Source organism: Martes martes (genome assembly GCF_963455335.1).
Source record: "Martes martes genome assembly, chromosome: 4".
Taxonomy (NCBI): Eukaryota; Metazoa; Chordata; class Mammalia; order Carnivora; family Mustelidae; genus Martes; species Martes martes.
The window spans coordinates 16,032,515-16,057,686 of NC_137891.1; the positions used below are offsets into that span (position 1 = coordinate 16,032,515).

General features: G+C 34.2%; 1 protein-coding gene across 3 annotated transcripts in view; it reads left to right on the forward strand.

Annotated features, from left to right (window-relative positions):
- Positions 1 to 25,172, forward strand: part of TMEM65 (transmembrane protein 65) — an 83,107-nt gene that overhangs the window by 20,593 nt on the left and 37,342 nt on the right. For 2 of the 3 annotated variants that reach the window (XM_080802643.1, XM_080802644.1), the window contains exon 2: positions 24,977 to 25,021. In XM_080802643.1, the coding sequence (XP_080658769.1) occupies positions 24,977 to 25,021 (45 nt within the window). Of the gene's footprint in view, positions 1 to 3,182; positions 3,264 to 24,976; positions 25,022 to 25,172 lie in introns of all 3 variants that reach the window. The other variant, XM_080802642.1, reaches the window with a different exon arrangement.

Sequence of the window (25,172 nt, forward strand, 5' to 3'; positions counted from 1 at the left end):
GTACAAGTAAAGTGATGCAGTTTCAGTGGAAGCCTCAGTTTACTTTGTGGAGAGTTCTATAGACGGGATGACCCTTCACTTTTGTTCTGAGCTGGGTGAGTGGTCTGGACCTCTGCCTCTGTAAAAACGAGCTATTGGATATGGAGAGGGTACAGAGCCTTGGGTGAGGCAACATTCTTCGGCCGAGGCCGTCTCCTATGATGTCTGACCACTCAGAGCTGTCTCTTGGCAGGAGGACTTCAAGCAGTTAAGGATTGACTATGTATTGCAGTGTCCACTACAGCTGGAATACTTTGGCTTGTATTTCCTACAAATGAGAACATTACTTTATATAGCACAATGTAATATGTACTACCATCTAAGTATTCTGAAGTAGTTCACTTTCATCAGTTCTCCCAATAATCCTTTATAACAAAAAAATCCAGCGCAAAGTCACATGTTGCATTTAGTTGTTCCATATCTTTAATTTCCTTCCGTCTGAAACAGTTCGTCCCTCTTAGACTTGGTTTTCATGACCTTGGCACTTTTGAGATTACAGACCAGTTATTTTGTAGCATGTACTTCAATTTAGCTTTGTCTCTTTCCTCAGGAATAGAGGAATGTCATCTTTGGCAAGAATGTCATAGAAGTGGTGTTATGTTCTTTTTCATCCTATCAGTTGCCCATGATTTTAATTTGTCCCTGGTCATGTTAACCATTTCCAGGTTGACCGTTTTTTCCAAAAAAAACAAAAGTGGTATCTGTCTTTATAAGTGGTATCTGTCTATTTAACAAAAGTGGTATCTGTCTGACTTATCTACTATAAAGTTATTATTTTCCTTTTGGTAATTAATAAATATTTTGTGGAGGTACTTTGAGTCTATGAAATATTCCATTCCTCATCAATTCAATTATTAACTTATATTGATTAAATGATATAGTCATGGATTCTTTTTCTATTTAATGACTTATAATTTATTACTATCATATTTGATCCTCTAATTATTCCGTATTTCACTAATGGGAACCCTTTCAAACTGGCTTCTTTCTCTTTTTGACATACCCACATTACTCTTTGAACATTTTCTTTTTCCTTATTTTCTGGCACCATAAGATATTCCAGGTTCCTCTTGGACTTTTTCTGCCCTAGCCCTGGAATCAGCCATTGTTACAAGGAACCCTGGTTTCTTTAGTGTAGAATGGTATTTATTATCTGGGGCACCTGGATGGCTCAGTGGGTTAAAGCCTCTGCCTTCAGCTCAGGTCCATGATCTCAGGGTCTTGGGATTGAGCCCCATGTCGGGCTCTCTGCTTAGTGGGGAACCCGCTTCCTCCTCTCTCTCTGCCTGCCCCTCTGCCCACTTGTGATCTGTTTGTCAAATAAATAAACAAAAATCTTAAAAAAAAAAAAAAGAAACCAAGATCTGGCCATTAGATGTGCTCATAGTTATTGGGGTGTTGCTATTTCCACCCCCACTGTGGACAGGGCCAGTGAATATATAAATATATGTATTTATATACATAATATCATTTCTGTTTCTCTATATTATAAAATGAGAGTTCATAGCAGTTTCTTCAATTCTGACCTAGTGCCACAGCATACTTTCTAGTTTTCTCTCTTCCTCTATTCTATGATGAAAAAATACCTGACTCCCATTATCTTTAATATACTTATTAATTATAATCACTCTTCCTACATGTCACTAATATTCCATCACCACCACTGCCAACATACTCCTATATGGATGCCCTTCTCACCCTAGCTGTAGCACTGACACCCTGAGCCACAGCCCCTCTCTTTTACCATAGGGAAGCCTTTCTCACCTTATTTGGGTTCTGACAGATTGTGCCAGACTGACCACTGTGTGAACACTTCCTCCCCTCACCCTTGAGCTTCTCTGAGACCCTGTCCTGCCTCCCACACAGTTGCCTACCTCATTGATTCCCACTTTATGGCTTTTAGACTGAATTGTATGGGAAGGAAAAGGGAAACCTCCCTCCCCTCATTTATTTAAATCTTTGCAGTGCCTTAAGGCCAGATTCAAAACCTCTTCCTGGGGGCTGTCTCCCATTTCTTAAGGCTACAAATTTTCCGTTTTGAAAACTTACATGGTTTTTTTTTTTTTTTCCCCTCTAATCATCTCATATATGTTTATATATCCTTGAAATTAGGGGCTATTTTCTTCAAGGTTTGTTTTTTGTTGTTTTTGTTTGCTTTTTGGTAGTTTTTAATAACTTTTTTTCAGCAATGAATGCACATTTTAAAAAGCTTTGCCAGCTGATTCATGATAAAATTATTTTACTTCTATTAAACATAAGATTCAATCACTGAACTTTGCTTTAATTAACTATTCTTTCACAGATAGTTGAATGATAGTAAATTAAGTGATTTAAGTGGAAAACATTTAACTTCTAAGGAAGAGAATCTTGTTCTCTTTTATTTTCCATTAATTTATATATGTAGAAAAAATAATATATATGAAATTCTAATGCCCTGTTTTTTCCCTGGATTTATGCCCATTTCATTAAATAATCCAGTTTTTTATTATTATAGGCATTCCTTGCTTTGCATAGTCCCCAAATGCACCAATTTCAGTGACTATGTTTTAGTTACATAATAGCAGTTTTGAACAACACAATTCAAATTTTATTTACTGTAGTATGTTAACTGTGAGTAATTGTATAAAATACAAACTTTGCCATCTACAAAGCACTGTGTAACAACAGATGTGCATCATGATCATGACCAGTCATATCACTCTTTCAGTCTCTCAGTGACCGGTCACTACTTAATTTGTTGTTCAGTTCACACATAGAAAACAAAATGTGTAGTTTGCATTGCCTTCTTGTCTCTTAATGATAAACCCATGAGCTGTTTTGAAACAGCAAAGAAATGAAAAGTGATCATACATTAGTTTTACTATTTTAAATTTCCCTTTATGTTCAGAACTGCTGGCAAGAGAATTTTTATTGTTCTGAAAAAAATTTTAAAGGCCACAGAACAATTGTAATTTTCCCCATTGGTATTAAGGCTTTATGGTTTCATCTTGCATTGTCATTTTTATGACCCCACACTACTACGCAAAGTAAGGCCTGCCTATGTTCTAGCATGCTTTACTTCAAAGTTTCATATATATTTTTTATTTATACATATTTTATTTACTTTATCACTTGAGTACATTTTGATTTTATAATATTTTTAGCATGCAGATATCCCAAACCTGAAATTGCCATTGTGAAGCAAGCAAAGAAGGTATCATCAGCAGAGACCCCTGATAGTTTTGGTATAGTACAATCTTAACAGTATTGATTCATTGTCAGATGTTATTGCAAATAACAAAGCACCGATTTGACAGAACTTCTTGCCTGTCTGAAATAGACTCTTTCGGTTATAATAATAACCTTTGTTTTTCTGTACCTGTGTTTTAGACTATCTGTAGAGTATTTATTTTTATTATCTAATTCTAGGCTTTGTGGATGGAATAATAATTGCATGTTTAATTAACTGAAGGATTAAGTTTATAACCTTAACAAGACACAAAACCATTTATATGTAATTATATATAAATAACATACTTAAAAAATTATTGAAATGGGCCACCTGGTTGGCTCAGTCAATTAAACATCTGACTCTTGATTTCGTTTCAGGTCATGATCTCAGAGTCCTGAGATGGAGCCCTGTGCCGGGCTCCATGCTGGTTATGGAGCCTTCTTAAGATTTTCTCCCTCACCCTCTGATCCTCCCTGCTCACTCCTGTGTGCTCAGTCTCTCTCTCTCAAAAAAAATAAATAAATAAATAAAATAAAAAATTGAAGTAACCAAGGGAGTGAGACATAAGAAGCAACAAAAATTATGAATTTCTTTAGGATGAATGAGTAGGGAAAAAAGGACAACAAACAGGAAAATCTTCAGAATATTGTAAGGAGAAACTGTTTTTAAGTAACTGAACTTCAGGGAAATACATGTGTTTGTTTTTTTTTTTTTAAGATTTTTATTTATTTATTTATTTGACAGAGATCACAAATAGGCAGAGAGGCAGGCAGAGAGAGAGAGAGAGGAGGAAGCAGGCTCCCTGCTGAGCAGAGAGCCCAATGCAGAGCTCAATCCCAGGAGCCTGGGATCATGACCCGAGCCGAAGGTAGCGGCTTTAACCCACTGAGCCACCCAGGCGCCCCAGGAAATACATTTTTAAAATATGTTTTTGAATATTTCATAGCCTTATTTTATTTTAAATTCATTCATGAATTTTTTTTAGACTCAGTTTCCATACAGCTTGGTATCTAACTTGTGATGCATGTGCTTGTTGGAGGAATTATGTTGTGTGCATGTGCATGTGTGTGTATATAAGAGAGAGAAAGATAAGGGAAGGGGAGGAGAAATAAAAATAACTATCTTCCTGTCCTTATTTTATTTATTTTGATTACTACTTAATATAGATATATCGTCTAAGAAGTATAACACGTGTATGAAAAGATATCAAAAATATTTTATGGAACAATTGAAATTTTGTAAAAATAAATGTTAAATGCAACTCAGTTTTCTTAGCGTATATATATTGTCTTAGAGTATGTATATTGTCAAGAGCAAAGACCAGTCTGTAAGAACTTAAGAGAAATATAGATACATACATACATACATTAACAGATTAATACATTAATCGTAAAAAATTTTGCAGTATATTCTATTTGACCAATTCTGATGTAATTTTAAAATTAAAAAGTTTTCGTATCTGTGTGTATGTAGAAGTTAAATGTTTAATGCTAATGTCTTTTTTGTTGTTGATGTTAGAGAGCTTGAGAGAGTGTGGGTGTGGGAGGGACAGAGGGAAAGGGAGAGAGAGAATCTTAAGCAGGCTCCGTGCCTAGCGTGGAGTCCAATAAAGGGCTCAATTTCATGACCCTGAGATCATGACCTGAGCTGAAATCAAGAGTTGGATGCTTAACCGACTGAGCCTTCTAGACACCCCAGAGCAAATGTCTTTTTAAGAATAAAGTTTTAATTTTGAATTATTCTGAAGATTGTTTACTTAGCCTTCATTTTTAGGATAACATAGGGAAAAAGGAATGATAATGATTCTATAGATGATGACAGTTATCAGCAGGAGATAAAGTACTGCTGAACAATACCTATATTAATAGTAGAACTTAACCTGTCAGTGACCACCTTTTGAGACTGTCTTTAGTTGTATCCCTGCTTACTGTAGGGTGCTTTTTTTGAGTATTTAGTTGATAGCCCTATATATTTTTTAAGACCCTATTTCTTATGCAATAAGAAAGAAATATAAAATAAGAATCTTAGATCTAGAAAGGATTACACTACCTAAACTCATTTTATGTAACATGGAATAGATCTAGAGGTTTGTGACATGTTCAAGATTTGGCAGCTAGTTACATGTACATGAGAGTGACGATTAGTGTCGAGTCCTTTGGTTTTTTAGTTCAGCGTTCTTTTTGTTATGATAAATTTCTTCATGGTTAGATTAGTGGTAGACTATAGGGTATTAAGTTGTTCTGAAACAATCAGAAGCCATGTATTTTCCCATTCAAAAATTGTTTAATTTTTTAAGCATAAGTCAATTGATTTCCTCCTTTTTTAACTGTGATGGATTTTTGAAAAATGATTTATCTGAAAGGAAATTAGTTTTTAGGATGGAAAAAAAGCATTAGAAAATGATATTAATACTTCCGTTAATTGCAGTTTTACTTCAGTTTCAGATATTAATGTATGACCAATGTTTTGACAATGTTTTATGTATTAATATATAATTGATTCTTGGTTTTCTGTGTTTTCCTGTTGATGTTTTATTCATTGAAAGAGAAGTAGAACAAGAGAATGAGAACCTGGGTTCTAGATCCAGCTGTGTAGCCTTGAGTAAGTCACTTAACATCTCTGGGCCTAAGTGGCTGCATCTTCAAAGTGGACCATTAAGTCAGTGTTTCTCAGTAGGTATACTACTGGCATTTGGACTGGATAATTCTTTATTAAGAAGGACTCTCTTGTGCCTTACAGGGTGTTTAGCCTCCCTAATGTCAGTAGCATTTCCCAGTCACTATCACATCCAAAAGCAACCCTGCATTTCCGAGCAAGGGTTAAGGTATACTCTGTGTTGAAAACTACTGGCAGATGGTTTCTAAGGATGCTTTCAGCTCTAACATTCCGTGAAAGAATTCTTACTTAGGAATTACTGGAAAGGAAAGAAGTAATGCATTGACTGAAAAATCTCTGCTTCTTCCTAGTATTAAGCAATTTTATTTTAAAATGAATGTCCTGTGGGGATCTATGTAACTATACCCACAGATATATGAACCATTTATTGTGTTCCAAGATGAATTATTATATTTTTCTAGCTCACTTTAAGCTTTCCATCTATAATATAATGTATGTGTATAATATACCTATTTATATGATTTAAGGTCTCTTAAAGTTATATAGTATTGTCTCTATGTAATAAGTAAAAGTAGGAAAATGTGATTATTTTTTAAAAAGTTATACTGTTGGGGCACCTGGGTGGCTCAGTTAGTTAAGTGTCTGCCTTTGGTTTGGGTCATGATCTCGGGGTCCTGGGATCAACTCCCATCTCAGGCTCCTTGCTTCTCCCTCTCCCTCTCCCTCTGCTGCTCCCCCTGCTTGAGCTCATGCCCTCTCTATCACTGTCAAATAAATAAAATCTTAAAAAAAAAATCTGTACTATTGTTTTTATCTTAACCTTTAAAAAAAAGGAATATCATTATATATAGCAATTATTTCCTTTTTCTGTCTATGGCATGAAGGAAAGAATATAGTCTCTGTGTTAAGTGGTCTGTATAATTTTTAAGTACACAAGTTAGACATGTAAAAGTAACCACAAATCAATAATATGTTTGATTATCTTAAAAATACTCTATGAAATGGAAGAGGCAAGATGGTGGAAGAGTAGAAGACCTTGTTTTATCTGGTCCCTTGAATTTAGCTAGATAACTATCAAATTATTCTGAACACCCATGAATTCAACCTGAGGTATAAGAAAAGAATTTCTGGAACTCTACAAGTAGAAAAGCAACCACTTTTTGCAAGGTAGGAGGTGCAAAGTGAATCTGAGGGGAGATATCAGACGATCAGCAGGGGAGGGAGCCTTCTCTAGGAGCGGCCAAGCCTGTGTGTGCACGACAGGGCAACAGCCCTCAGTACAGGGGGGGTGATGGCCTTGTAAAGAACACTAATGTGCAACCCTCCACTTTCCCCCAGGAAGGGTGGAGTGGATGCGTATATGGACAGGTGACCATTCTCTATGCCGGGGCCCTGCAAAGTGCAGAAATGTAGCAACCTTTGGACTTCCCCTAGGAGGATCATTGTAGGTGCACACCATGAAGACTGCTTATCCCTGAGGGTTTACTGAAGAGAGGGGACCATGATCCTTTGGCCCTAGGGCTGGAGATATGGTGCAGCAATTTTTATTTTCATCCTCTAAAGAGGTGTGGAAAGTCTTCAAGGAACAAAAGCCACAAAGAGCAACCAAAAACAGCTTATACTGAGCCCAGCCCCCAAGGGCCATGCAATTCTGCCCAGGCAAAGACACCTGAGAGTCAGTGCAGCAGGCCTCTCCCCCAGACGACCAATTGGAAGAACAGGTGAATAGCAAGTTTACGAACCACATAGAACTGTAAAACTCCAGCGCTAGGAGAAAATAGTATATAGAATGCGATGTTTTTTCTTATGATTCATTTGCCTTTCAGTTTAATATCTTCCATTTCTTTTTTTTTCTTTTTTCCCTTCTCAACTAGTTTCTTATTTTATCAACTTTTTTAAATGTTCATTTTTTGCATTTCCATTTTATAGATTTATTTTTCATTTTTGACTTCCTCTCACTCTTTTCAGTTTTTTAATTTTTGTATATATGTAAGTTTTGCTTTCTTTACAGTTTTGGGATTTAGTCTCTTTTAACACACAGACCAAAATACACCAGGACCAAGTGGAGCACCCTGTTTTGTCCACCCTGTGAGATTATATTCTCTCTCCTCCCCTTCATGTTTTTTTCCCCTTTCTCCTTCATTTTTGTTTTCTTTTTCTTCTTCTTTTTCTGGTTTCTGACCTCTTCCAATTTTTCTAGTGTGTATTTCATTTGGGTTGTGGTTGATATTTTTGATAGTACTCACTTGTTCATCGTTGTTCTCTGGGCAAAATGACTAGAAGGAGGAATTCACAACAAAGAACCAGAGATAATACTCTTTGCCACAGATCTAATCAATATGGATATAAGTAAAATGTTAGAGATGGAATTCACAATAATAATTACACAGTTACTAGCTGGACTTGAAAAAAGCATAAAAGACACTAGAGAATCTCTTTGTGCAGGATGAGATCTAATCAGGCCAAATTAAAAATGCTCTGACTGAGATGCAGTTTAAGTTGGATGCTCTAACAGCTAGGGTAAATGAGGCAGACAAGAGAGTAAGTGACATGGAAGACTAGTTGATGGAAAGGAAGGAAGCTGAGGAAAAGAGAAAAACAACTAATGGACTATGAGGGGAGGCTTTGAGAAATCAGCGAGGCCATGAAACAAAAAAATAGCAGAATTATTGGGGTGCCCAAGGGAGAAGTAAGAGTGAGAGGGCCAAAAGATATATTTGAGTAAATCATAGCTGAGAATTTCCCTAATATGGGGAAGGAAACAGGCATTCAAATCCAAGAGATAGAGAGGACCCCTCCCAAAATCAATAAAAAATAGATCAACACCCTGACATATAATAGTGAAGCTTGCAAATTTCAGAGATAAAGAGAAAATCCTGAAAGCAGTTCAGGACAAGAGGTTCCTAATATACAGGAGTAGAAACATTAGACTGGCACCAGACCTTTCCACAGAGACCTGGCAGGTCATGATATATTCCAGTTACTAAAAGAAAAACATACAACCAAGAAAACTTTATCCAGCAAGGCTGTCATTCAGAATGGAAAGAGAGATAAAGAGCTTCCAGGAAAGACAGAAATTGAAAGAATATGTGACCATCAAGCCAGTATGGGGGAGGGGGGGTCCTGTAAGCAAAGACAGAGCCCAAGAGTAATATAGATCAGAAAGAAACAGTCTTCAGAAACAGAGACTTTACAGGTAATACAAGGAGATTAAATTCATATCTTTCAGTAGTTACTCTGAATGTAAATGGGCTAAATGCTCCAATCAAAAGACACAGGATATCAGATTGGGTAAAAAAGCAAAACCCATCAATATGATGGGTGACTCATTTTAGACCTAAAGACACTTCCAGACTGAAAGGAGGTAGAGAACCATTTATTATGCTAATGGACCTCAAAAGAAAGTTGGGGTAGCAATCCTCAGATAAATTATTTTAAACCAAAGACTGTAGTTAGAGATGAAGAGGAGCACTATATCATACTTAAAGGGTCCACTTAACAAGAAGATTTTACAGTTATAAATATTTATGCTTCTAATTTGGGAGCAGCCAAATATATCAACCAACTAATAACCAAATTAAAGAAACAGGTTGATAATGATACAATAATAGTAGGGGACTTCAACACCCCACTCACAGCAATGTACAGATCATCTAAGCAGAAGATCAACAAGGAAACAAGGGCTTTGAATGACACACTAGACCAGATGGACTTCACGGGTATGTACAGGGCATTCCATCCTAAAGCAGCAGAATACACATTCTTCTCGAGTGCACATGGAACTTCCTCCAAAATAGATCACATACTGGGTCACAAATCAGGTCTCACCTGGTACCAAAATAATGGATTATTCCCTGCATATTTTCAGACCACAGTGCTTTGAAACTTAAACTCAGTCACAAGAGGAAATTTGGAAGGAACTCAAACACTTGGAAGTTAAAGAGCATCCTTACTAAGGAATGAATAGGTCAACCAGGAAATTAACGTAGAATTTTTAAAAATCATGGAAACTAGTGAAAATAAAAACTCAACTGTTCAAAACCTTTGGAATACAGCAAAGGTGGTCCTAAGAGGGAAGTACATTGCAACACAAGCCTCTTAAAAAAATTGGAAAAATCTCAAATACACAAGCTCACCTTACACCTAAAGGAGGTGGAGAAAGAATAGAAAATTAAACCTAAACCAGCCAGGAGAAGAGAAATAATGAAGATCAGAACAGAAATCAATGAAATAGAAACCAGAAGAACAGTAGAATAGATCAAAAGAACTAGAAGCTGGTTTTTTGAAAAAATTAATAAGATTGATAAGCCACTAGCTGGACTTATTAAAAAGAAAAGAGAAAGGACCCAAATTAATAAAATCATGAATGAAAGAAGAAAGGTCATGATCAACACCAAGGAAATATGAACAATTTTAGGAACATATTATGAACAACTATATGCCAACAAATTAAGCAGTCTGGAAGAAATGGATGCATTCCTGAAAATTTATAAACTACCAAACCTGAAACAGAAAGAAATAGAAAATCTGAACAAACCCATAACCAGCAAGGAAATTGAAGCAGTAATCAAAAACCTCCCCCAAAACAAGAGTTCAGGGCCAAATGGCTTCCCAGGGGAATTCTACAAAACATTTAGAGAAGAAATAATACCTATTCTACTGAAGCTGTTTCAAAAAATAGAAATGGAAGGAAAAGTTCCAAACTTACTCAATGAGGCCAGCATTATTTTGATCCCCAAACCAGATGAAGACATCATCAAAAAGGACAATTACAGGTTAATATCCTTGGTGAACATGAATGCCAAAATACTCACCAAGATACTAGCCAAAAGGACCCAAAAATATGTTAAAAAGATTATCCACTGGGGTGCCTGGGAGGCTCAGTGGGTTAAAGTCTCTGCCTTCGGCCCAGGTCATGATCTCAGGGTCCTGGGATTGAGCCCTGCTTCGGGCTCTCTGCTCAGCGGGGAGCCTGCTTTCCCTTCTCTCTCTGCCTGACTCTCTCTCTACTTGTGACCTCTGTCAAATAAATAAATAAAATCTTAAAAAAAAAAAAAAAGATTATCCACTACGACAAAATGGGATTTATTCCTGGGCTGCAAGGATGGCTCAACATTTGCAAATCAATCAGTGTGATACATCACATTAATAAAAGAAAGGACAAGAACCATGCGATCCTCTCAGTAGATGCAGAAAAAGCATTTGACAAACTATAGCATCCTTTCTTGATTATAATTTCTCCACAGTGTAGGGATAGAGGAAACATACCTCAATATTATAAAGCCATCTATGAAAAGTCCACAGCGAATATCATTCTCATGAGAGTTTTTCCTCTAAGGTCAGGAACACAACAGAGAGGCTCACTCTCAACACTGTTGTTCAACATAGTACTATAAGCCCTAGCCTCAACAATCAGACGTCAGAAAGAAATAAAGGCATTCAAATTGGCAAAGAAGAAGTCAAACTCTCTCTTTTCACAGATGACATGACATGACATGACATATGCCGAAAACCCAAAAGACTCCACTCCAAAACTGCTAGAACTCATACAGCAATTCAGCAAAGTGGCAGGATATAAAATCAATGCACAGAAATAAGTTGCATTTCTATACACTAACAGTGAGGCAGAAGAAAGAGAAATTAAGGAATTGATCCCACTTACAATTGGACCAAAACCTATAAGAGACTTAGGAGTAAACCTAACCAAAGGGGTAAAGGATCTGTACCCTAAAAACTACAGAACACTTATGAAAGAAACTGAGAAAGACACAAAGAAGTGGAAAAACATTCCATGTACATGGATTGGAAGAATAAATATTGTTAAAATGTCTATGCTACCCAGAGAAATCTACATATTCAGTGCAATCCCTAACAAAATACCAGCAACTTTTTTCACAAAGCAGAAACAAGCAATCCTAACATTTGTATGGAACCAGAAAAGACTCCAAATAGCCAGGGGAATGTTGAAAATGAAAACCAAAGCTGGTGGCATCACAATGCTAGACTTCAAGCTATATTACAAAGCTGTAATCATCAAGACAGTATGGTACTGGCACAAAAACAGACACACAGATCAATGGAACAGAATAGAGAACCCGGAAATGGACCCTTAACTCCATGGTGAACTAATCTTCAACAAGGGAAGAAAGAATATCCAGTGGAAAAAGACAGTTTCTTCAATAAATGGTGCTGGGAAAATTGGACAGCCACACGTAGAAGAATGTAACTGAACCATTTTCTTACATCATACACTAAAATAAAGTCAAAATGAATGAAAGACCTAAATGTGAGGCAAGAATCCAACAAAATTCTAGAGGAGAATACAGGCAGCAACCTCTTCGACTTCAGCTGCAGCGACTTCTTGCTAGACACGTCTCCAAGGCAAGGGAAACAAAAGCAAAAATGAACTGTTGGGACTTTGCCAAGATAAAAACCTTCCACACAGCAAAGGAAACAGTCAACAAAACTAAAAGGCAACGTATGGAATGGGAAAAGATATTGCAAATGACATATCAGATAAAGGGCTAGTATCCAAGATCTGTAACGAACTTACCAATCTCTACACCCAAAAGCAAAGGGCCCAGTCAAGAAATGGGCAGAAGACATGAACAGACATTTCTCCAAATAAGATATACAAATGGCCAACAGACACAAGAAAGAATGCTAGATCTCTTAGCATCAGGGAAGTACAAATCAAAACCACAAAGAGACATACCACCTTACACCAGTTAGAATGACTACAATTAACAAGACAGGAAACACCAGATGTTGGCGAGGATGCAGAGAAAGAGGAACCCTCTTACACTGCTGGTGGGAATGCAAACTGGTACAGCCATTCTGGAAAACAGTATGGAGTTTCCTGAAGAAGTTAAAAATAGAGCTTACCCTACAATCCAGCAATTGCACTACTTCATATTTACCCCAAAGATACACATGTAGTGATCCAAAGGAGCACCTGCACCCCAATGTTCATAGTACCAATGTCCACAATAGCCAAACTGTGGAGAGCTGAGATGTCCATCAACAGGTAAATGGATAAAGAAGATATGGTGTATATATACAATGGAATATTACTCAGCCATCAGAAAAGATGAATACTTACTATTTACATCAATGTGGATGGAACTGGAGGGTATTATGCTGAGTGAAACAGGTCAAACAAATACAATTATCATGCCATTTCACTCATATGTAGAATATAAGAAACAGTGCAGAGGATGGGAAGTCATCAGAGAGGGAGAAAACCCATGAGAGACTTTTAACTATAGGCAACAACAAACAGGGTTGCTGGAGGGGAGGTGGGGGGATGGGGTAATTGGGTGATGGGCATTAAGGAAGGCACATGATGTGATGAGCACTGGGTGTTATACACAAATGATAAATAATTAAACATTATGTCTGAAACTAATGATGTACTATATGTTGGCTAATTCTATTTTTTTTATTTTTTTAAAGATTTATTAGAGAGAGAGAGAGAGAGAATGAGAGAGCACGAGGTGAGGGAGGATCAGAGGGAGAAGCAGACTCAGAACCCGATGTGGGACTCAATCCTGAAGTCCCAGGATCATGACCTGAACCAAAAAGCAGTCGCTTAATCAGCTGAGCCACCCAGGCACCCTGGCTAATTCAACTTAAAAAAAAAAAATAATAAAAATTAAAGAAACCTCTATGAAATGACAGATAAGAGAGAAAGAAATAATTGTACTTCTGTATTTACTATTTTTTAAGCCAGAGTTAAACAATTAACAAGTTACAACATTAATTAGCTTAGGAAATGTGATGATTAATTGGGTACTGTTAACGTCCTTATCATTACTGTTTGGCAACTCCTGTCCTTAGCTGTTATGTGACCGGCCTACCTCAACCTAGGAGTGAGTTAGTTGCCCTGAAGTTGACTAGATACCAGTCTAGGTTGCACTGAAGCCCCAGGTCCGGTGTTATGTTCCCCAGAGGTTAATGAGGTAATAGTATTATATAATCCAGGTAGAAATCCAGGTAGAAGTTTCTTTTCTACACAAGGTGCATGTTGCAGTACACTTTTAAATGCTAAATAAAATTACAAAATCAGACTCAAATGCTTTCTTTTTTCATTTGGGGGTGGTGGTGGTGCTTAGCTAAGGCATGCATTTTTTTAAGGCATTTATTTTAAAAAATTTTAAAAATGACTTTTACAATTACAGTCTTTAGTCTAAAAGACTTAATTGGAATTTAGTAAGTTAAATATTTAAGTTCCTTGCTATTTCTAAAGAGTATTTTCACTTTTCAAAATTGAGTTTTTATAAATATATTATGTAGTCATGTTAACTTGTTTCTTTTAAAAATACTGCTTTGTAGCTTTTTAAAAACAACCTTTTTAAAGTTTTTTCCTGTTTGGTGCTTTTTTAAAATTTAATATGACTTGTTTAAATTATTTTGTATATGACATAGTTTGCATCTTAAGGTTGTATTCTTTACTGTGTTATATATTTATAATAAATTTCACCTTACCCTTTAGAACTTTTGATTTTATTAAAAGTCTAAAGGCTTATTCATAAGGTTCATAAATTGGTTAAGACTGTAATCTCCAAATTGTTGCTTAAACCAGTAGTTTCATCTCTTTTCTTATCATAAATCTCTGATTAGGCCAAAATGTGATTTGTGTTACCAAGTCTACTTTTTGTTCTTCCTACAGAAAATGCTGAGTGAGGCCTAGAGCAAATAGTAGGTAGTCAAAAGATCAGAAACTGGATAATTGGACACTTAAAGTATTATTTTTAATTAAAAAATAATATATCCACTAAATTGTTCCTTTTATGTAATTTCAGAGTACAGTTGCTTTGGTGCTTCTCTTATTAAGTACATTATAAATGATTTTAAATTGTTCCCTTGATTTGTGATCTTATATTGATGTTTATGTCCATGGTAACAGACTAAAATAAATTACCACATTTAGAATTATCATTGCCTTGAAAGCATAATAGAGAACGAGACTCCTCTTTTTGTTTTTCAGATTTTCTTTTTTTTTTTTTCAAGTTTGGATTTATACTTCGTAAAATATGGTTAAGTTTAACGATGGAATGTTTATGAGCATGACAAATTATGGTTTCTATTAAATATAATGAAACTCATTCTCTATGTCAAGGGGCCTAGTTTTGTTTTCCAGCATCACCATTGCAAACGTTATAATTTTATAATAGAGACTAAAATGTAGAAACTATGGGTGTTCTGCTTACATTTCTTCAACCAAAATGTTTTGATTTCCAGTTTAAGATGTATCTCTAAGTAGAGTAACTTATTTAAAAAAGAAATATGGGGCATGTGGGTGGCTCTGTCAATTAGGCGGCTGACTCTTGGTTTCCACTCAGTGTATGATCTCAGGGTCCTGGGATCGAGCCCCATGTTGGGCTCCACACTCAGCAGGGAGTCTGATTGAGGATTCTCTCTCCCTCTCCTTTTTGCCCTTTCTCTCTCTCTAAAATAAATTAAAAGATCTTTAAAATAAATAAACAAAAAAAAATACACCAGGCATACCTTATCCTAAAAAGTATTCTAGAAATGCTTATTAATATTAGAAGGTTTTTTTAAATAAAAGAGTTATTTTTAAAGGGAAATATAATTAAGGAGAGATCTGCTTGTAAAATCATATCGTAAGCTTCTCAGGCCTATCCTTCCTAATTGTTTTATTAGAATATTTTATCAATTAAAATAACTTGACAATTGATTAGGGCTTAGAAATTTCTTTCAAGGATTTGTTTTAATGACACTTAACCTATATTATGAAAACATGAAAATATTTTTAGTAGAATGTAACATTGAAAAAATAAAAATGCAGCAAGATGGGAATAATTTGACATTTTCTTTCTGAGAGAAATTTTGCAAAATTTTAAAAATCCTTAAATCCCTTCCTCCCTTATTCCTTCCCTTCCTCCCTTCCTTATTTCCTTCTTTTTCACCTAGTATTGCCACTTAGGAATCTACCCTAAGGAACTTTCAGAGAAACATAGAAAGATTTAGGTACAAGTTTATATTAGTATTCTTTGTAAAAGTGAAAAAGAATAAAGAATAAGTATCTATCTAGTAACAGGGGATTAGTTAAACTATTATACATCATATGATGAAAAAAATGCCACCAATAACATCATTACATTAAAAATTCTGAAGATGAGGGAAAATATTCACCAGATAATAATGCTGTATTAAAATGGCAGAATACCATTGTATGTATACATCTCTAGAAAAAAGATTGAAGGATAATACATCAAAATGTTCATTTCTGATAAGTTATGGGTAGTTTAATTTCCTTGTTTTGTTCTTCTGAATCTCTTTAACTTTCCACAGTAAACATGTATGGTCTTCATAGTTGAAAAATGTAACTTCTTCCTTTAGATAAGCCAAAGGAATTTAGTATTTTAAATGTTATTTTCTCATTTTGCTTAAAAATTCTTGTTAAAAAAACCAAACTCAGGGGCGCCTGGGTGGCTCAGTGGGTTAAGGCCTCTGCCTTCAGCTCGGGTCATGATCCCAGGGTCCTGGGATCGAGCCCCGCGTTGGGCTCTCTGCTCAGTGGGGAGCCTGCTTCCCCTTCTGTCTCTGCCTGCCTCTCTGCCTACTTGTGATCTCTCTCTCTCTGTGTCAAATAAAATAAAATCTTTAAAAAAAATAAAAAAACAAAACAAAACAGTCAGTATCCTCATTTTTTAAATATATGTAAATGTGAATAAATAAATATTTGTGTGTAAATTATGTATATCTATACATAAGGCATCTATATGTGTATATAAATATGGCTTGTTTAATGTAAGTTGTTTACAGTAAATTCTGATAAAAGCAATCAATTTTGACTGAAAAGCACAATCAAAGGCACAAAGTATTATATGGCTAGGTTACAGACAGTTGTTCTTTTTCCAGAGGTTCTGTTCTAAAACTTGCGTGTTGATATTCCTGAAAGCCCAATTTAAAAGAATTTTCTACTTTATTCTAAGCACTAATATAAGAGGTAAATTTTAGTATACTTGTGGCACTGATAAAAATATTTGAATACATAAGTTACCTTTTAATTAGGAAGTATTCTAAGATATTTTGTTAAAACCAGTAAGAATTTTCCAGGAGTAAAGCAAATGTGAGCCTTAAAACGGTAATAGTAGTTCTTCTATGGTTAGAGGTCATATCATGATTGCACTAATATAGACTTGATTGTAGGATTACTGTCCGAAATATATGTCCTAGGAAAAGCTTCTTCCGAATCTTAACCAATAAGAAATTATTGATTACCTTCCAATATAGGGAAAAAAAAAAAGTTAACTGGAAATGAGTTTGTTAGAGCCTACAATTAGCCAGTTTTATCTACTAGATTCCATTTTAGGTTTAAAAAAAAGGCAATGATCGGGGTGCCTGGGTGGCTCAGTGGGTTGGGCCTCTGCCTTCAGCTCGGGTCGTGATCTCAGGGTCCTGGGATCGAGTCCCGCATTGGGCTCTCTGCTAGGCAGGGAGCCTGCTTCCTCCTCTCTCTCTCTCTCTCTGCCTGCCTCTCTGCCTGCTTGTGTTCTCTCTGTCAAATAAATAAATAAAATCTTAAAAAAAAAAAGGCAATGATAAATGATTGGTCAGGAATTTATTTTGAAACAAATTTTGAGAACATGACTGAGGCAGGATACAGAAACCTTTAGACGTATGTCTTATAGCAAAACCTGAGAACCTCTGGCACAGCTGAGATGCTTTCTGTTCATCTGTTTTTCCCATAGTGCTTAGCATTGTGCTGTATATTAGAAGTATCTGTGTGCACAATGGAGTCTGATCTAAAGACTTCAAGTTTAGACCATTAGATGGCTGATCAACAAAGAATCACAGTAGAGGGACTGAAAAAACCAATGTCCTAGCAACTCCTTTGTCCAGATCTATGGAATCTCCTTGTGTGCCATTCTCTGAGGCTCCCTTTAAACTAATCTCTCTCCCTCCCTCTCTTTTTAAAAAATATCTCTGCATTTGAAATTTCTCATTTCTCCCTTTGCTGTTCTCTTCCTAGTCTAACATTCCTCTTTCTTTAAGTGAATACAGTGAATACAACTTAAATATTTATATTTATATTTATGTAACAAAATATAAAAAGCAGCTAGACTAAATACTTGTTGATTCTTGAAATAGGAGGAAAAAAAAATCCTTAATTGTGTTTTCTTTTGACTCGCTTGTGATTTTTTTGTGTGTGTGACAGGGTCCTTATTTTTATACTTCCTAAATAGATAATAATTGGGCATTAAAGTGATGATTGTGATGCATTTCAATATTCTAATTCATCAAAAAATTCCTTTTAAAAAATTTTTAATATTACTTAGGTAGTAACAGTATTTTACAAGCTACAACAGGTCTCTGGTTGCTTCAGTTAATTAGAAAAGTAATTGAATACCTCGTGCTTTGTACAGTCTAAAAAGTTACAGTTTCATTTAATTTAAAAGAAGTAAAATTGCTTTATATGTTTTAAATTGTTTTCTGGAATCTTCCTGGGTTATTGAAGCAAAACAAAATGTTGAAAGTGTTGAAAAATCTTATATTTAAACATACAAGGTATTTTTCTTAGGTTTTTCTAGATTCGTAATGAATATCTAGGATTTTTTGTGTTAGAAAAAGATTTATTTATTTGTTGTAATAAGTGAATAAGTATTTAAATTCTCAAGGATGGATTGGAGGAAGAGATAGTTCCATTTCAAATAGTTTTCATTTTAATTTGATACAGTATAAATTAGCAAACAACTGTCTTCTCTTATTTACCCTCCCTCAGGCACACTTTTAAATGTGAAATCAAAAGGAAAAAAGTGCTATAAGTAAATATTATCTCATAAATGCTTGCTGGTAATTTTCCTAATCTGTGTGTTTCTTTTGTTGTTGTTGTTGTTGTTTTCTTTTTTTAAGGGAGGGGAGGAGCAGAGGGAAAGGCAGAGAGACAATCTTAAGTCCCAAAGGCAGAGCTTGATCTTACAACCCTGAGATCATGACTTGAGTTGAAATAAAAAGATGTTTGATTGAGCCACCCAGGTGCCCCTAACCTATGTATTTCTAAACATAGGACTCTACTAAGAGCAACTTTTCCTTCAAACAATGAGAAATATTTAAGAAAGGGGAAAATGTAAGGAAGTCTGGATGTTATTTTTTGCCAGTGTTATGGATAAACACTTATACTTTGGGAAGACAGAACAGTTACCATTCCATTAAGGATTTTTTTGTCTGTGTTCATGAGGGATATTGGTGTTTCATTTTTTCTTTTTTGTCATTTCATGGTTGGGTTTTTATTTTTAGGATTATTCTGGCCTCATAAAACAAGTTGGGAAGTATTTCTTTATCTTCTATTTTTGAAAGAGTTTATGAGTTTGTGTTAAGATTAGTGGTTTTTTGTTTAAGAATTTGATAAATTTCAGCAATGAAACCATCTGGGCCTGGAGGATTTTTATGTGTTTATGTTATGCAAAAGTATTTGATGACAAATTCAATTTTATTAATGGATAGAAATAATCAGATTTTTTTGTTTTATTTCACATCAGTTTTGGTAAATTGTATCTTTCAAATATGTCCGTTTCATCAAAGTTGTTGAATTTGTTGGCATAAAGTTATTCATAACACTCTGGTTCCTGTTGGATCTGTAGTAATGTCCCCTCCTTCATTCCTGATATTAGTAATTTGAGTTTTCACTTTCTTTCTTCATCAGTGTACCTAGAGGTTTATTAGTTTTGTTGATCTTTTCAAAGAACCACCTTTTGCCTTTGCCTATTTCCTTTATTGTTTTCTATTAGTTAATTTCACCTCTTTTGTTATTGCCTTCTTTTTATTTACTTAACTCTTGATTTAACTTGCTTTTTTTTCATACCTTCTTAAGATAGAACCATAGGCCATTCATCAGGGGTATAGTTCAGTGGTAGAGCATTTGACTGCATAGGCCATTTATCTTAGATCTTTCTACTTTTAATGTAAGTAATTCAAACTTCCCTTCAAGCATTCATTTAGCTGCATACCATAAATTTTGATATGTTGTATTTTCACTCAGATTCAGTTTGAAGTATTTTCTAATTTCCCTTTTGATTTCTTCTTTGGCCCCTGTATTTAGAAGATGTTATTTAATTTTCAAAAATTTTTTCTAGGTATCTTATTGTTATTGATTCCATTTTGGTCAGAGAATATATTATTTATTATTTTAATCAAAAATTTATTGACATGTTTTGTGGGTCAGCTTATGGCCTATCTTGATGAATGTACCACTTGAAAAGAATATTTATTCTATAGATGTTGGGTGTCATTTAAGTATTAATTTGATCAGGATGATTGGTAGTATTGTTCAAATAAACTGTATGTTACTGGTATTTTTGCCTACTTTCCTGTCAATTGCTGAGAAGGAGGCTTTTATATCTCTAAGTATGATTGTAGAATTGTTTATTTTGCCCTTTAATTCTGTCAGATTTTGCATCATGCATTTTGAAGCTGTATTACTGGCATAATCAAATTGTTATTATGCCTTTTGATGAATTAATTCTTTTAGCATTCTGAAATGTCCCTGGTTCTGGTCATATTCTTTAAGTCTACTTTATATGATAATATAGCTACTCCAGCTTCTGTAAGCTTTGTGTTTATATAGTATATCTTTTACCATCTATTTATTTTCAACCACCAAAGATATCTTGTGGATATCTTACAGTTGGGTCTTGTTTTTTTATCTGTTTTGACAATCTCTGCCTTTTATTTGGAGTGTTTAGTCCACTAACATTGAATGTAATTATTGTTGTGATAGGTTGTAGGTTTGCTATTTTACTATTTGCTGTCTGTCTCTCTGTTCACATTTCCTGCATTGTTTTGCCTTAACTTAATATTTTTAAAAATTCTCTTCAAATTATTTACTAGCTTTTTAACTGTAACCTCATTGCATTTTGTCTGTATGTGTGATCACTCCAGGCATTACAAATATGCATTCTTCTTCATAAACTATTTAGAGCTAATATTGTATCATGTAATAGACATTGTAGAAATATTACAACCAAATTACCAAATTGGTCAATTTGTAATCTCCTTTCATCCTTTATTCTTTGGTGTTATATGAATGACATCTACATATGTTATAAATAAACTCCATAAGACAAGAGTTACATTTTTTTCTTTTTAGACAGGCCTATCTAATTTAAATTACTAGGGAAAAGTAGTTTTTTATATTTACCCAGTATTTACCATTTCTGATACTCTTCATTCTTTCCTGAAGATTCTTCTGTCCAACTGGCATTCCTGTTCAGTCTAAAGAACTTGCTTTCATGTTTCCTATATTGTAGGTTGGCTGGCAACATATTCTCATAGTTTTAGTTTATCTAAGATACAGCTTGCCTTCATTTTTGAAGGATATAATCTTTCTGGATATAGAATGCTGGATTGACAGCTTTTTTTTTTTCTTCTTGAAGCATATATAAATCATTGTTTTACTTTATTTAATGTGTCATTTTTTGTGACTGCTTTCAAGATTCCTTTTTCTTTATCACTGATTTTCTTCATTCTTACTCTACCAGAGGTTCCCTGAACTTTCTTGAATCTTTTGAACTTTTGTCTTCCACCAAATTTGCTAAATTATTAGGCATAATTTATTTAAAAATTTTTTGGTCCTATTCTTTCTTTTCCCTTTTGGAGCTCTAGTTATACGTGTATTGACTTTTTGATATTTAGCCATAAGTCTCTGAGACTGATTTATTATTTCTCAATCCTTTTATTTTCTGTTCTTCAGATTGGGTTATTTTTATTGATCTATCATCATGTTCATTCTTTGTTTTATAACCTCCATTTTGCTTTCAAGCCTATCAATTAATTTAAAAATTTCAGTTAATATATTTTTCGTTCTAGGACTTTAGTTTGGATCCTTTTTATAGTTTCTCTTTGACTATGTTTTCATTTATATCTTTGAATATAATTTTGATTGCTACTTTAAAGCCCTTGTCTGCTACTTGTAACATTTGAAACAGTTCAGAATTGATCTCTGTCTATTGTATTTTCTCCTGAAAATGGGTCATGTTTTCCAGTTTTTTTGTTTATGCAATAATTTTGGATTATATCTTAATATAATTCTGCAGTTACCATGTTGAAGATATTCTGGGTTATGTTATTCTTCTTAAAAATATCATTTTTCTTTACTTGTTTTAGGCAGTTGATGGTTAGGCTCAAACTGAAAACTCTGTGTTTTTGTTGGTAGCTCAAATCTTCAGTTGTTTTACCCTTAGCTAGCCTTTTTTTTTTTTTTTTCTCTGCAAATGTGCAGTTCACAGGTCAGCCATATATTGGAACTGACTGTATATACAGGATTTAGGGCTTCTTTCTGACTCTGTCCTTTCCAGGACTCCCCTTTCACTTTCTAGGGGCTTTGGTTGCGTTGCACTCTGTCCACCTGTTCTTCAGGCCTGAAAGACTGAAGATTTTTTGTTTGAGTTTTAGTTGCCTTATATATTGTGGGTTGAGGTCTGCCCTCAGGCCAAAAGCTACTATAAGCATGTAACTCACTTAGTTCTATTCCTTTTTCTAAGTGTTAATTCTTTTCCAGAATCAGCCTGTTTTTGGTCATTTCCTAGTGCATTTAAGTAGTTATTTATTTATCATATGTTTGTGCATAGTTATTTATGTAGGAGAATTGGTGTTGTAGGAGGTTACTAAGCCAATAGTAGAAGTAGAACCAGATTTTTTTAAGCTAAAATAATTGGAAAATATGGTATAGTGAAGTACAATCTTAATGGTTTTCTTTTCTTTTCTTTTTTTTTTTAAGATATTCAGAAAAAGAAGAAAGCATGATGTGTATCACACACACACACACACACACACACACACACATGCACACACAAACTGAAAGAACTAGTTTTTCTAACTCCAAGGTCTTCTTAATGAAACATTAGATTAGAATATATTTCCAATATAAGAACAAATAGTTTACCATATGTCAAAAGAAAATTTTGTATTGATTTTTAAAACCTATATAGATTGTGTGGGCTTATTTCCAAGATGGAGTTCTCTTGTATATTGTACATCCAAAGTGTTTCACTTCTGACGTATATAGTTTTGATTCAGTTAACATAGCTAAGAAGGTAACTTACAGTGTCAGAGTCCTCAAAATGTCAATTTATGATTTTAAAAATTTTTGGTGGATAATTTCCAGTATGATTTCCACTTTCTAGGAAATGTTTCTTTCATGTTTCCTCTTGCTACTCAATAGGCTTTTTGTGAAGCAGGAGGCAGAACCTCTGCTTTGGTTTTACTTTAATCTCTGTGCCAATGGTTTTCCTCCTTGCTCTATCTCCTTTATATTTCTTTCTCTTTCTCAGTCTTTAAAAAATTTATCTTTCCATTACTTTTAATTTTTTAACCCTTACAGGTAATAGGAAAGGAAGTTTAGGAATATTGATTATATTATTTGGTTGTTTTCTCTTTGCTGCACCTTATACATTTGCCTACCTGTTATCCTTTCTTCTTAGGACTTGTAAATATTTTCAATATTTTGCTCAATATGAGTATGTAGGGAATTTGAAGAAGTAAAAGCAAGGACTCTGTATATTCTCATTCTATTGGGAAGGTCCTGCTTGTTGAATTTTTAGGTATTTCAAGATGTTCCAGTCAACTGACAAGGACTTCTCCTCACAGTGTCAGAACTGTAGTGATGATGAGAGTAATGCACCTAGCAAATAGTTCTGGTATGTAACCACTTTTGCATGTTTACTTCAGCAGAAATCTCTGTGGAGTACAGTAGGATCCTATATTCCTTGTTAACATTTGGAAAACCATTTGCATGCTTTCAAAATCGATTTTGAGATAATGGTGTTAGTCAATAAATAGAGAATATTTTAATCAGATGTGAAATTCTGCAAAGATTAGTATATCTTCTTTTCATAACTCATTTAAAAAAGGGGAAAACAAAACATAAGCTTGCATTATTAGAACTTTCTGAATAATATGATAATTGATTAAACTCAGGGTTTTAGTGTACTTCTTATTGCAAAACCATTTTGGTACTCTATGTGTTTTTAGTAAAATACCATTCATAAATATGGATGATACTTCTTTTTTATATAGCTTATCAGTGGAGACTTAATTGCTTTTTACTTTTCTAAAACTAAATTCTTTAGTTCTTATGTTGTTGTAGATTATAAATAAATATTTTAGAAAATGTATATCCAGTTTGTAATGTATTTCTTTAGACAGTATGGTTATACTAAATCTTTAGAACGGGGTGATCTGTGGTGTGGCTTTTTCTCCATAGACTGTCAGTTAATTCTTTTGGACTGGATGAGGATAAAGAAAGTATGTTCTCTGCCATTTTACCATAGCTTACTCTTGTACTTATACAAATGGTGAGATGGTTATTGTTATGAGATTGGATACATTGCTTCTTTATAATGTTAATTTTTAGATTTAGTGATGGTACTTAAAGATACTTTCATTTATACTTGGGAAAAGTTTGTGTGTTTATTATGCTATATATTATAAATAGTTAATTGTTACTTAAGATTTTGAATAGCACCCTACTTTTTTGGGTCATTTTATTGTGTAGAATATTCTGTATTATCCAGTAGTATATAGGTTTCAAAACTCAAAATATTCAGTACATTATCAAGGGAGATTAAGGAACAGAACACAATCCAGTGAAGTCATTGTTGTAATACATTGCTTTAAAAATATTGTTTCCTGTTTTTTTAAGGATATCTAGATCTATTTGAATATTCTTTTTTTCTGCTATCAATGTTTGTTTGTATATATAACACCTAAGTCATCTATCACTGCATCTTAAAGAAGGATAGCTATATTTCAGAGGATTTTTTTTGTAATTAACGTAAACAGGCTTATTATATAGATGCAAGGACTTAGCACAAAAATGAAAAACTAATGATTACCCAGGGTCATAGGTTCTATGGTAGACTTGTAACTAAATTTTAGTTTTGTTTTCCAGCCTAGTAATTTAATCCATACCAAGTATTATTTTCTGTGTGGATAACTTTGGTCCATTAACGTACAAAAATTTATGAATAAACTTTGATATTCTCACACATTATAAATCTGCTGGTATTTTTTTTTTACTGTAATAAAAAAGAAATTGTGCTATAGTAACTAATTCTTGACCTAAACCCTATTTTTCCCCTTTAGAAAAGTTGGAAGCTCCACCACCCACCCCAGGACAGCTGAGATATGGTAATAGTTCTATAATTATTAAATATTTGTGCATCTGTCTTTTAGACATAAAAAAACTGTATCATTTCTATTAATATAGAAGAGTGAGTAAATTTAATTTTTCCAGATAGAGTGGGTTATCTTATTTATCATGCTGAAACAAAAAGTTTAT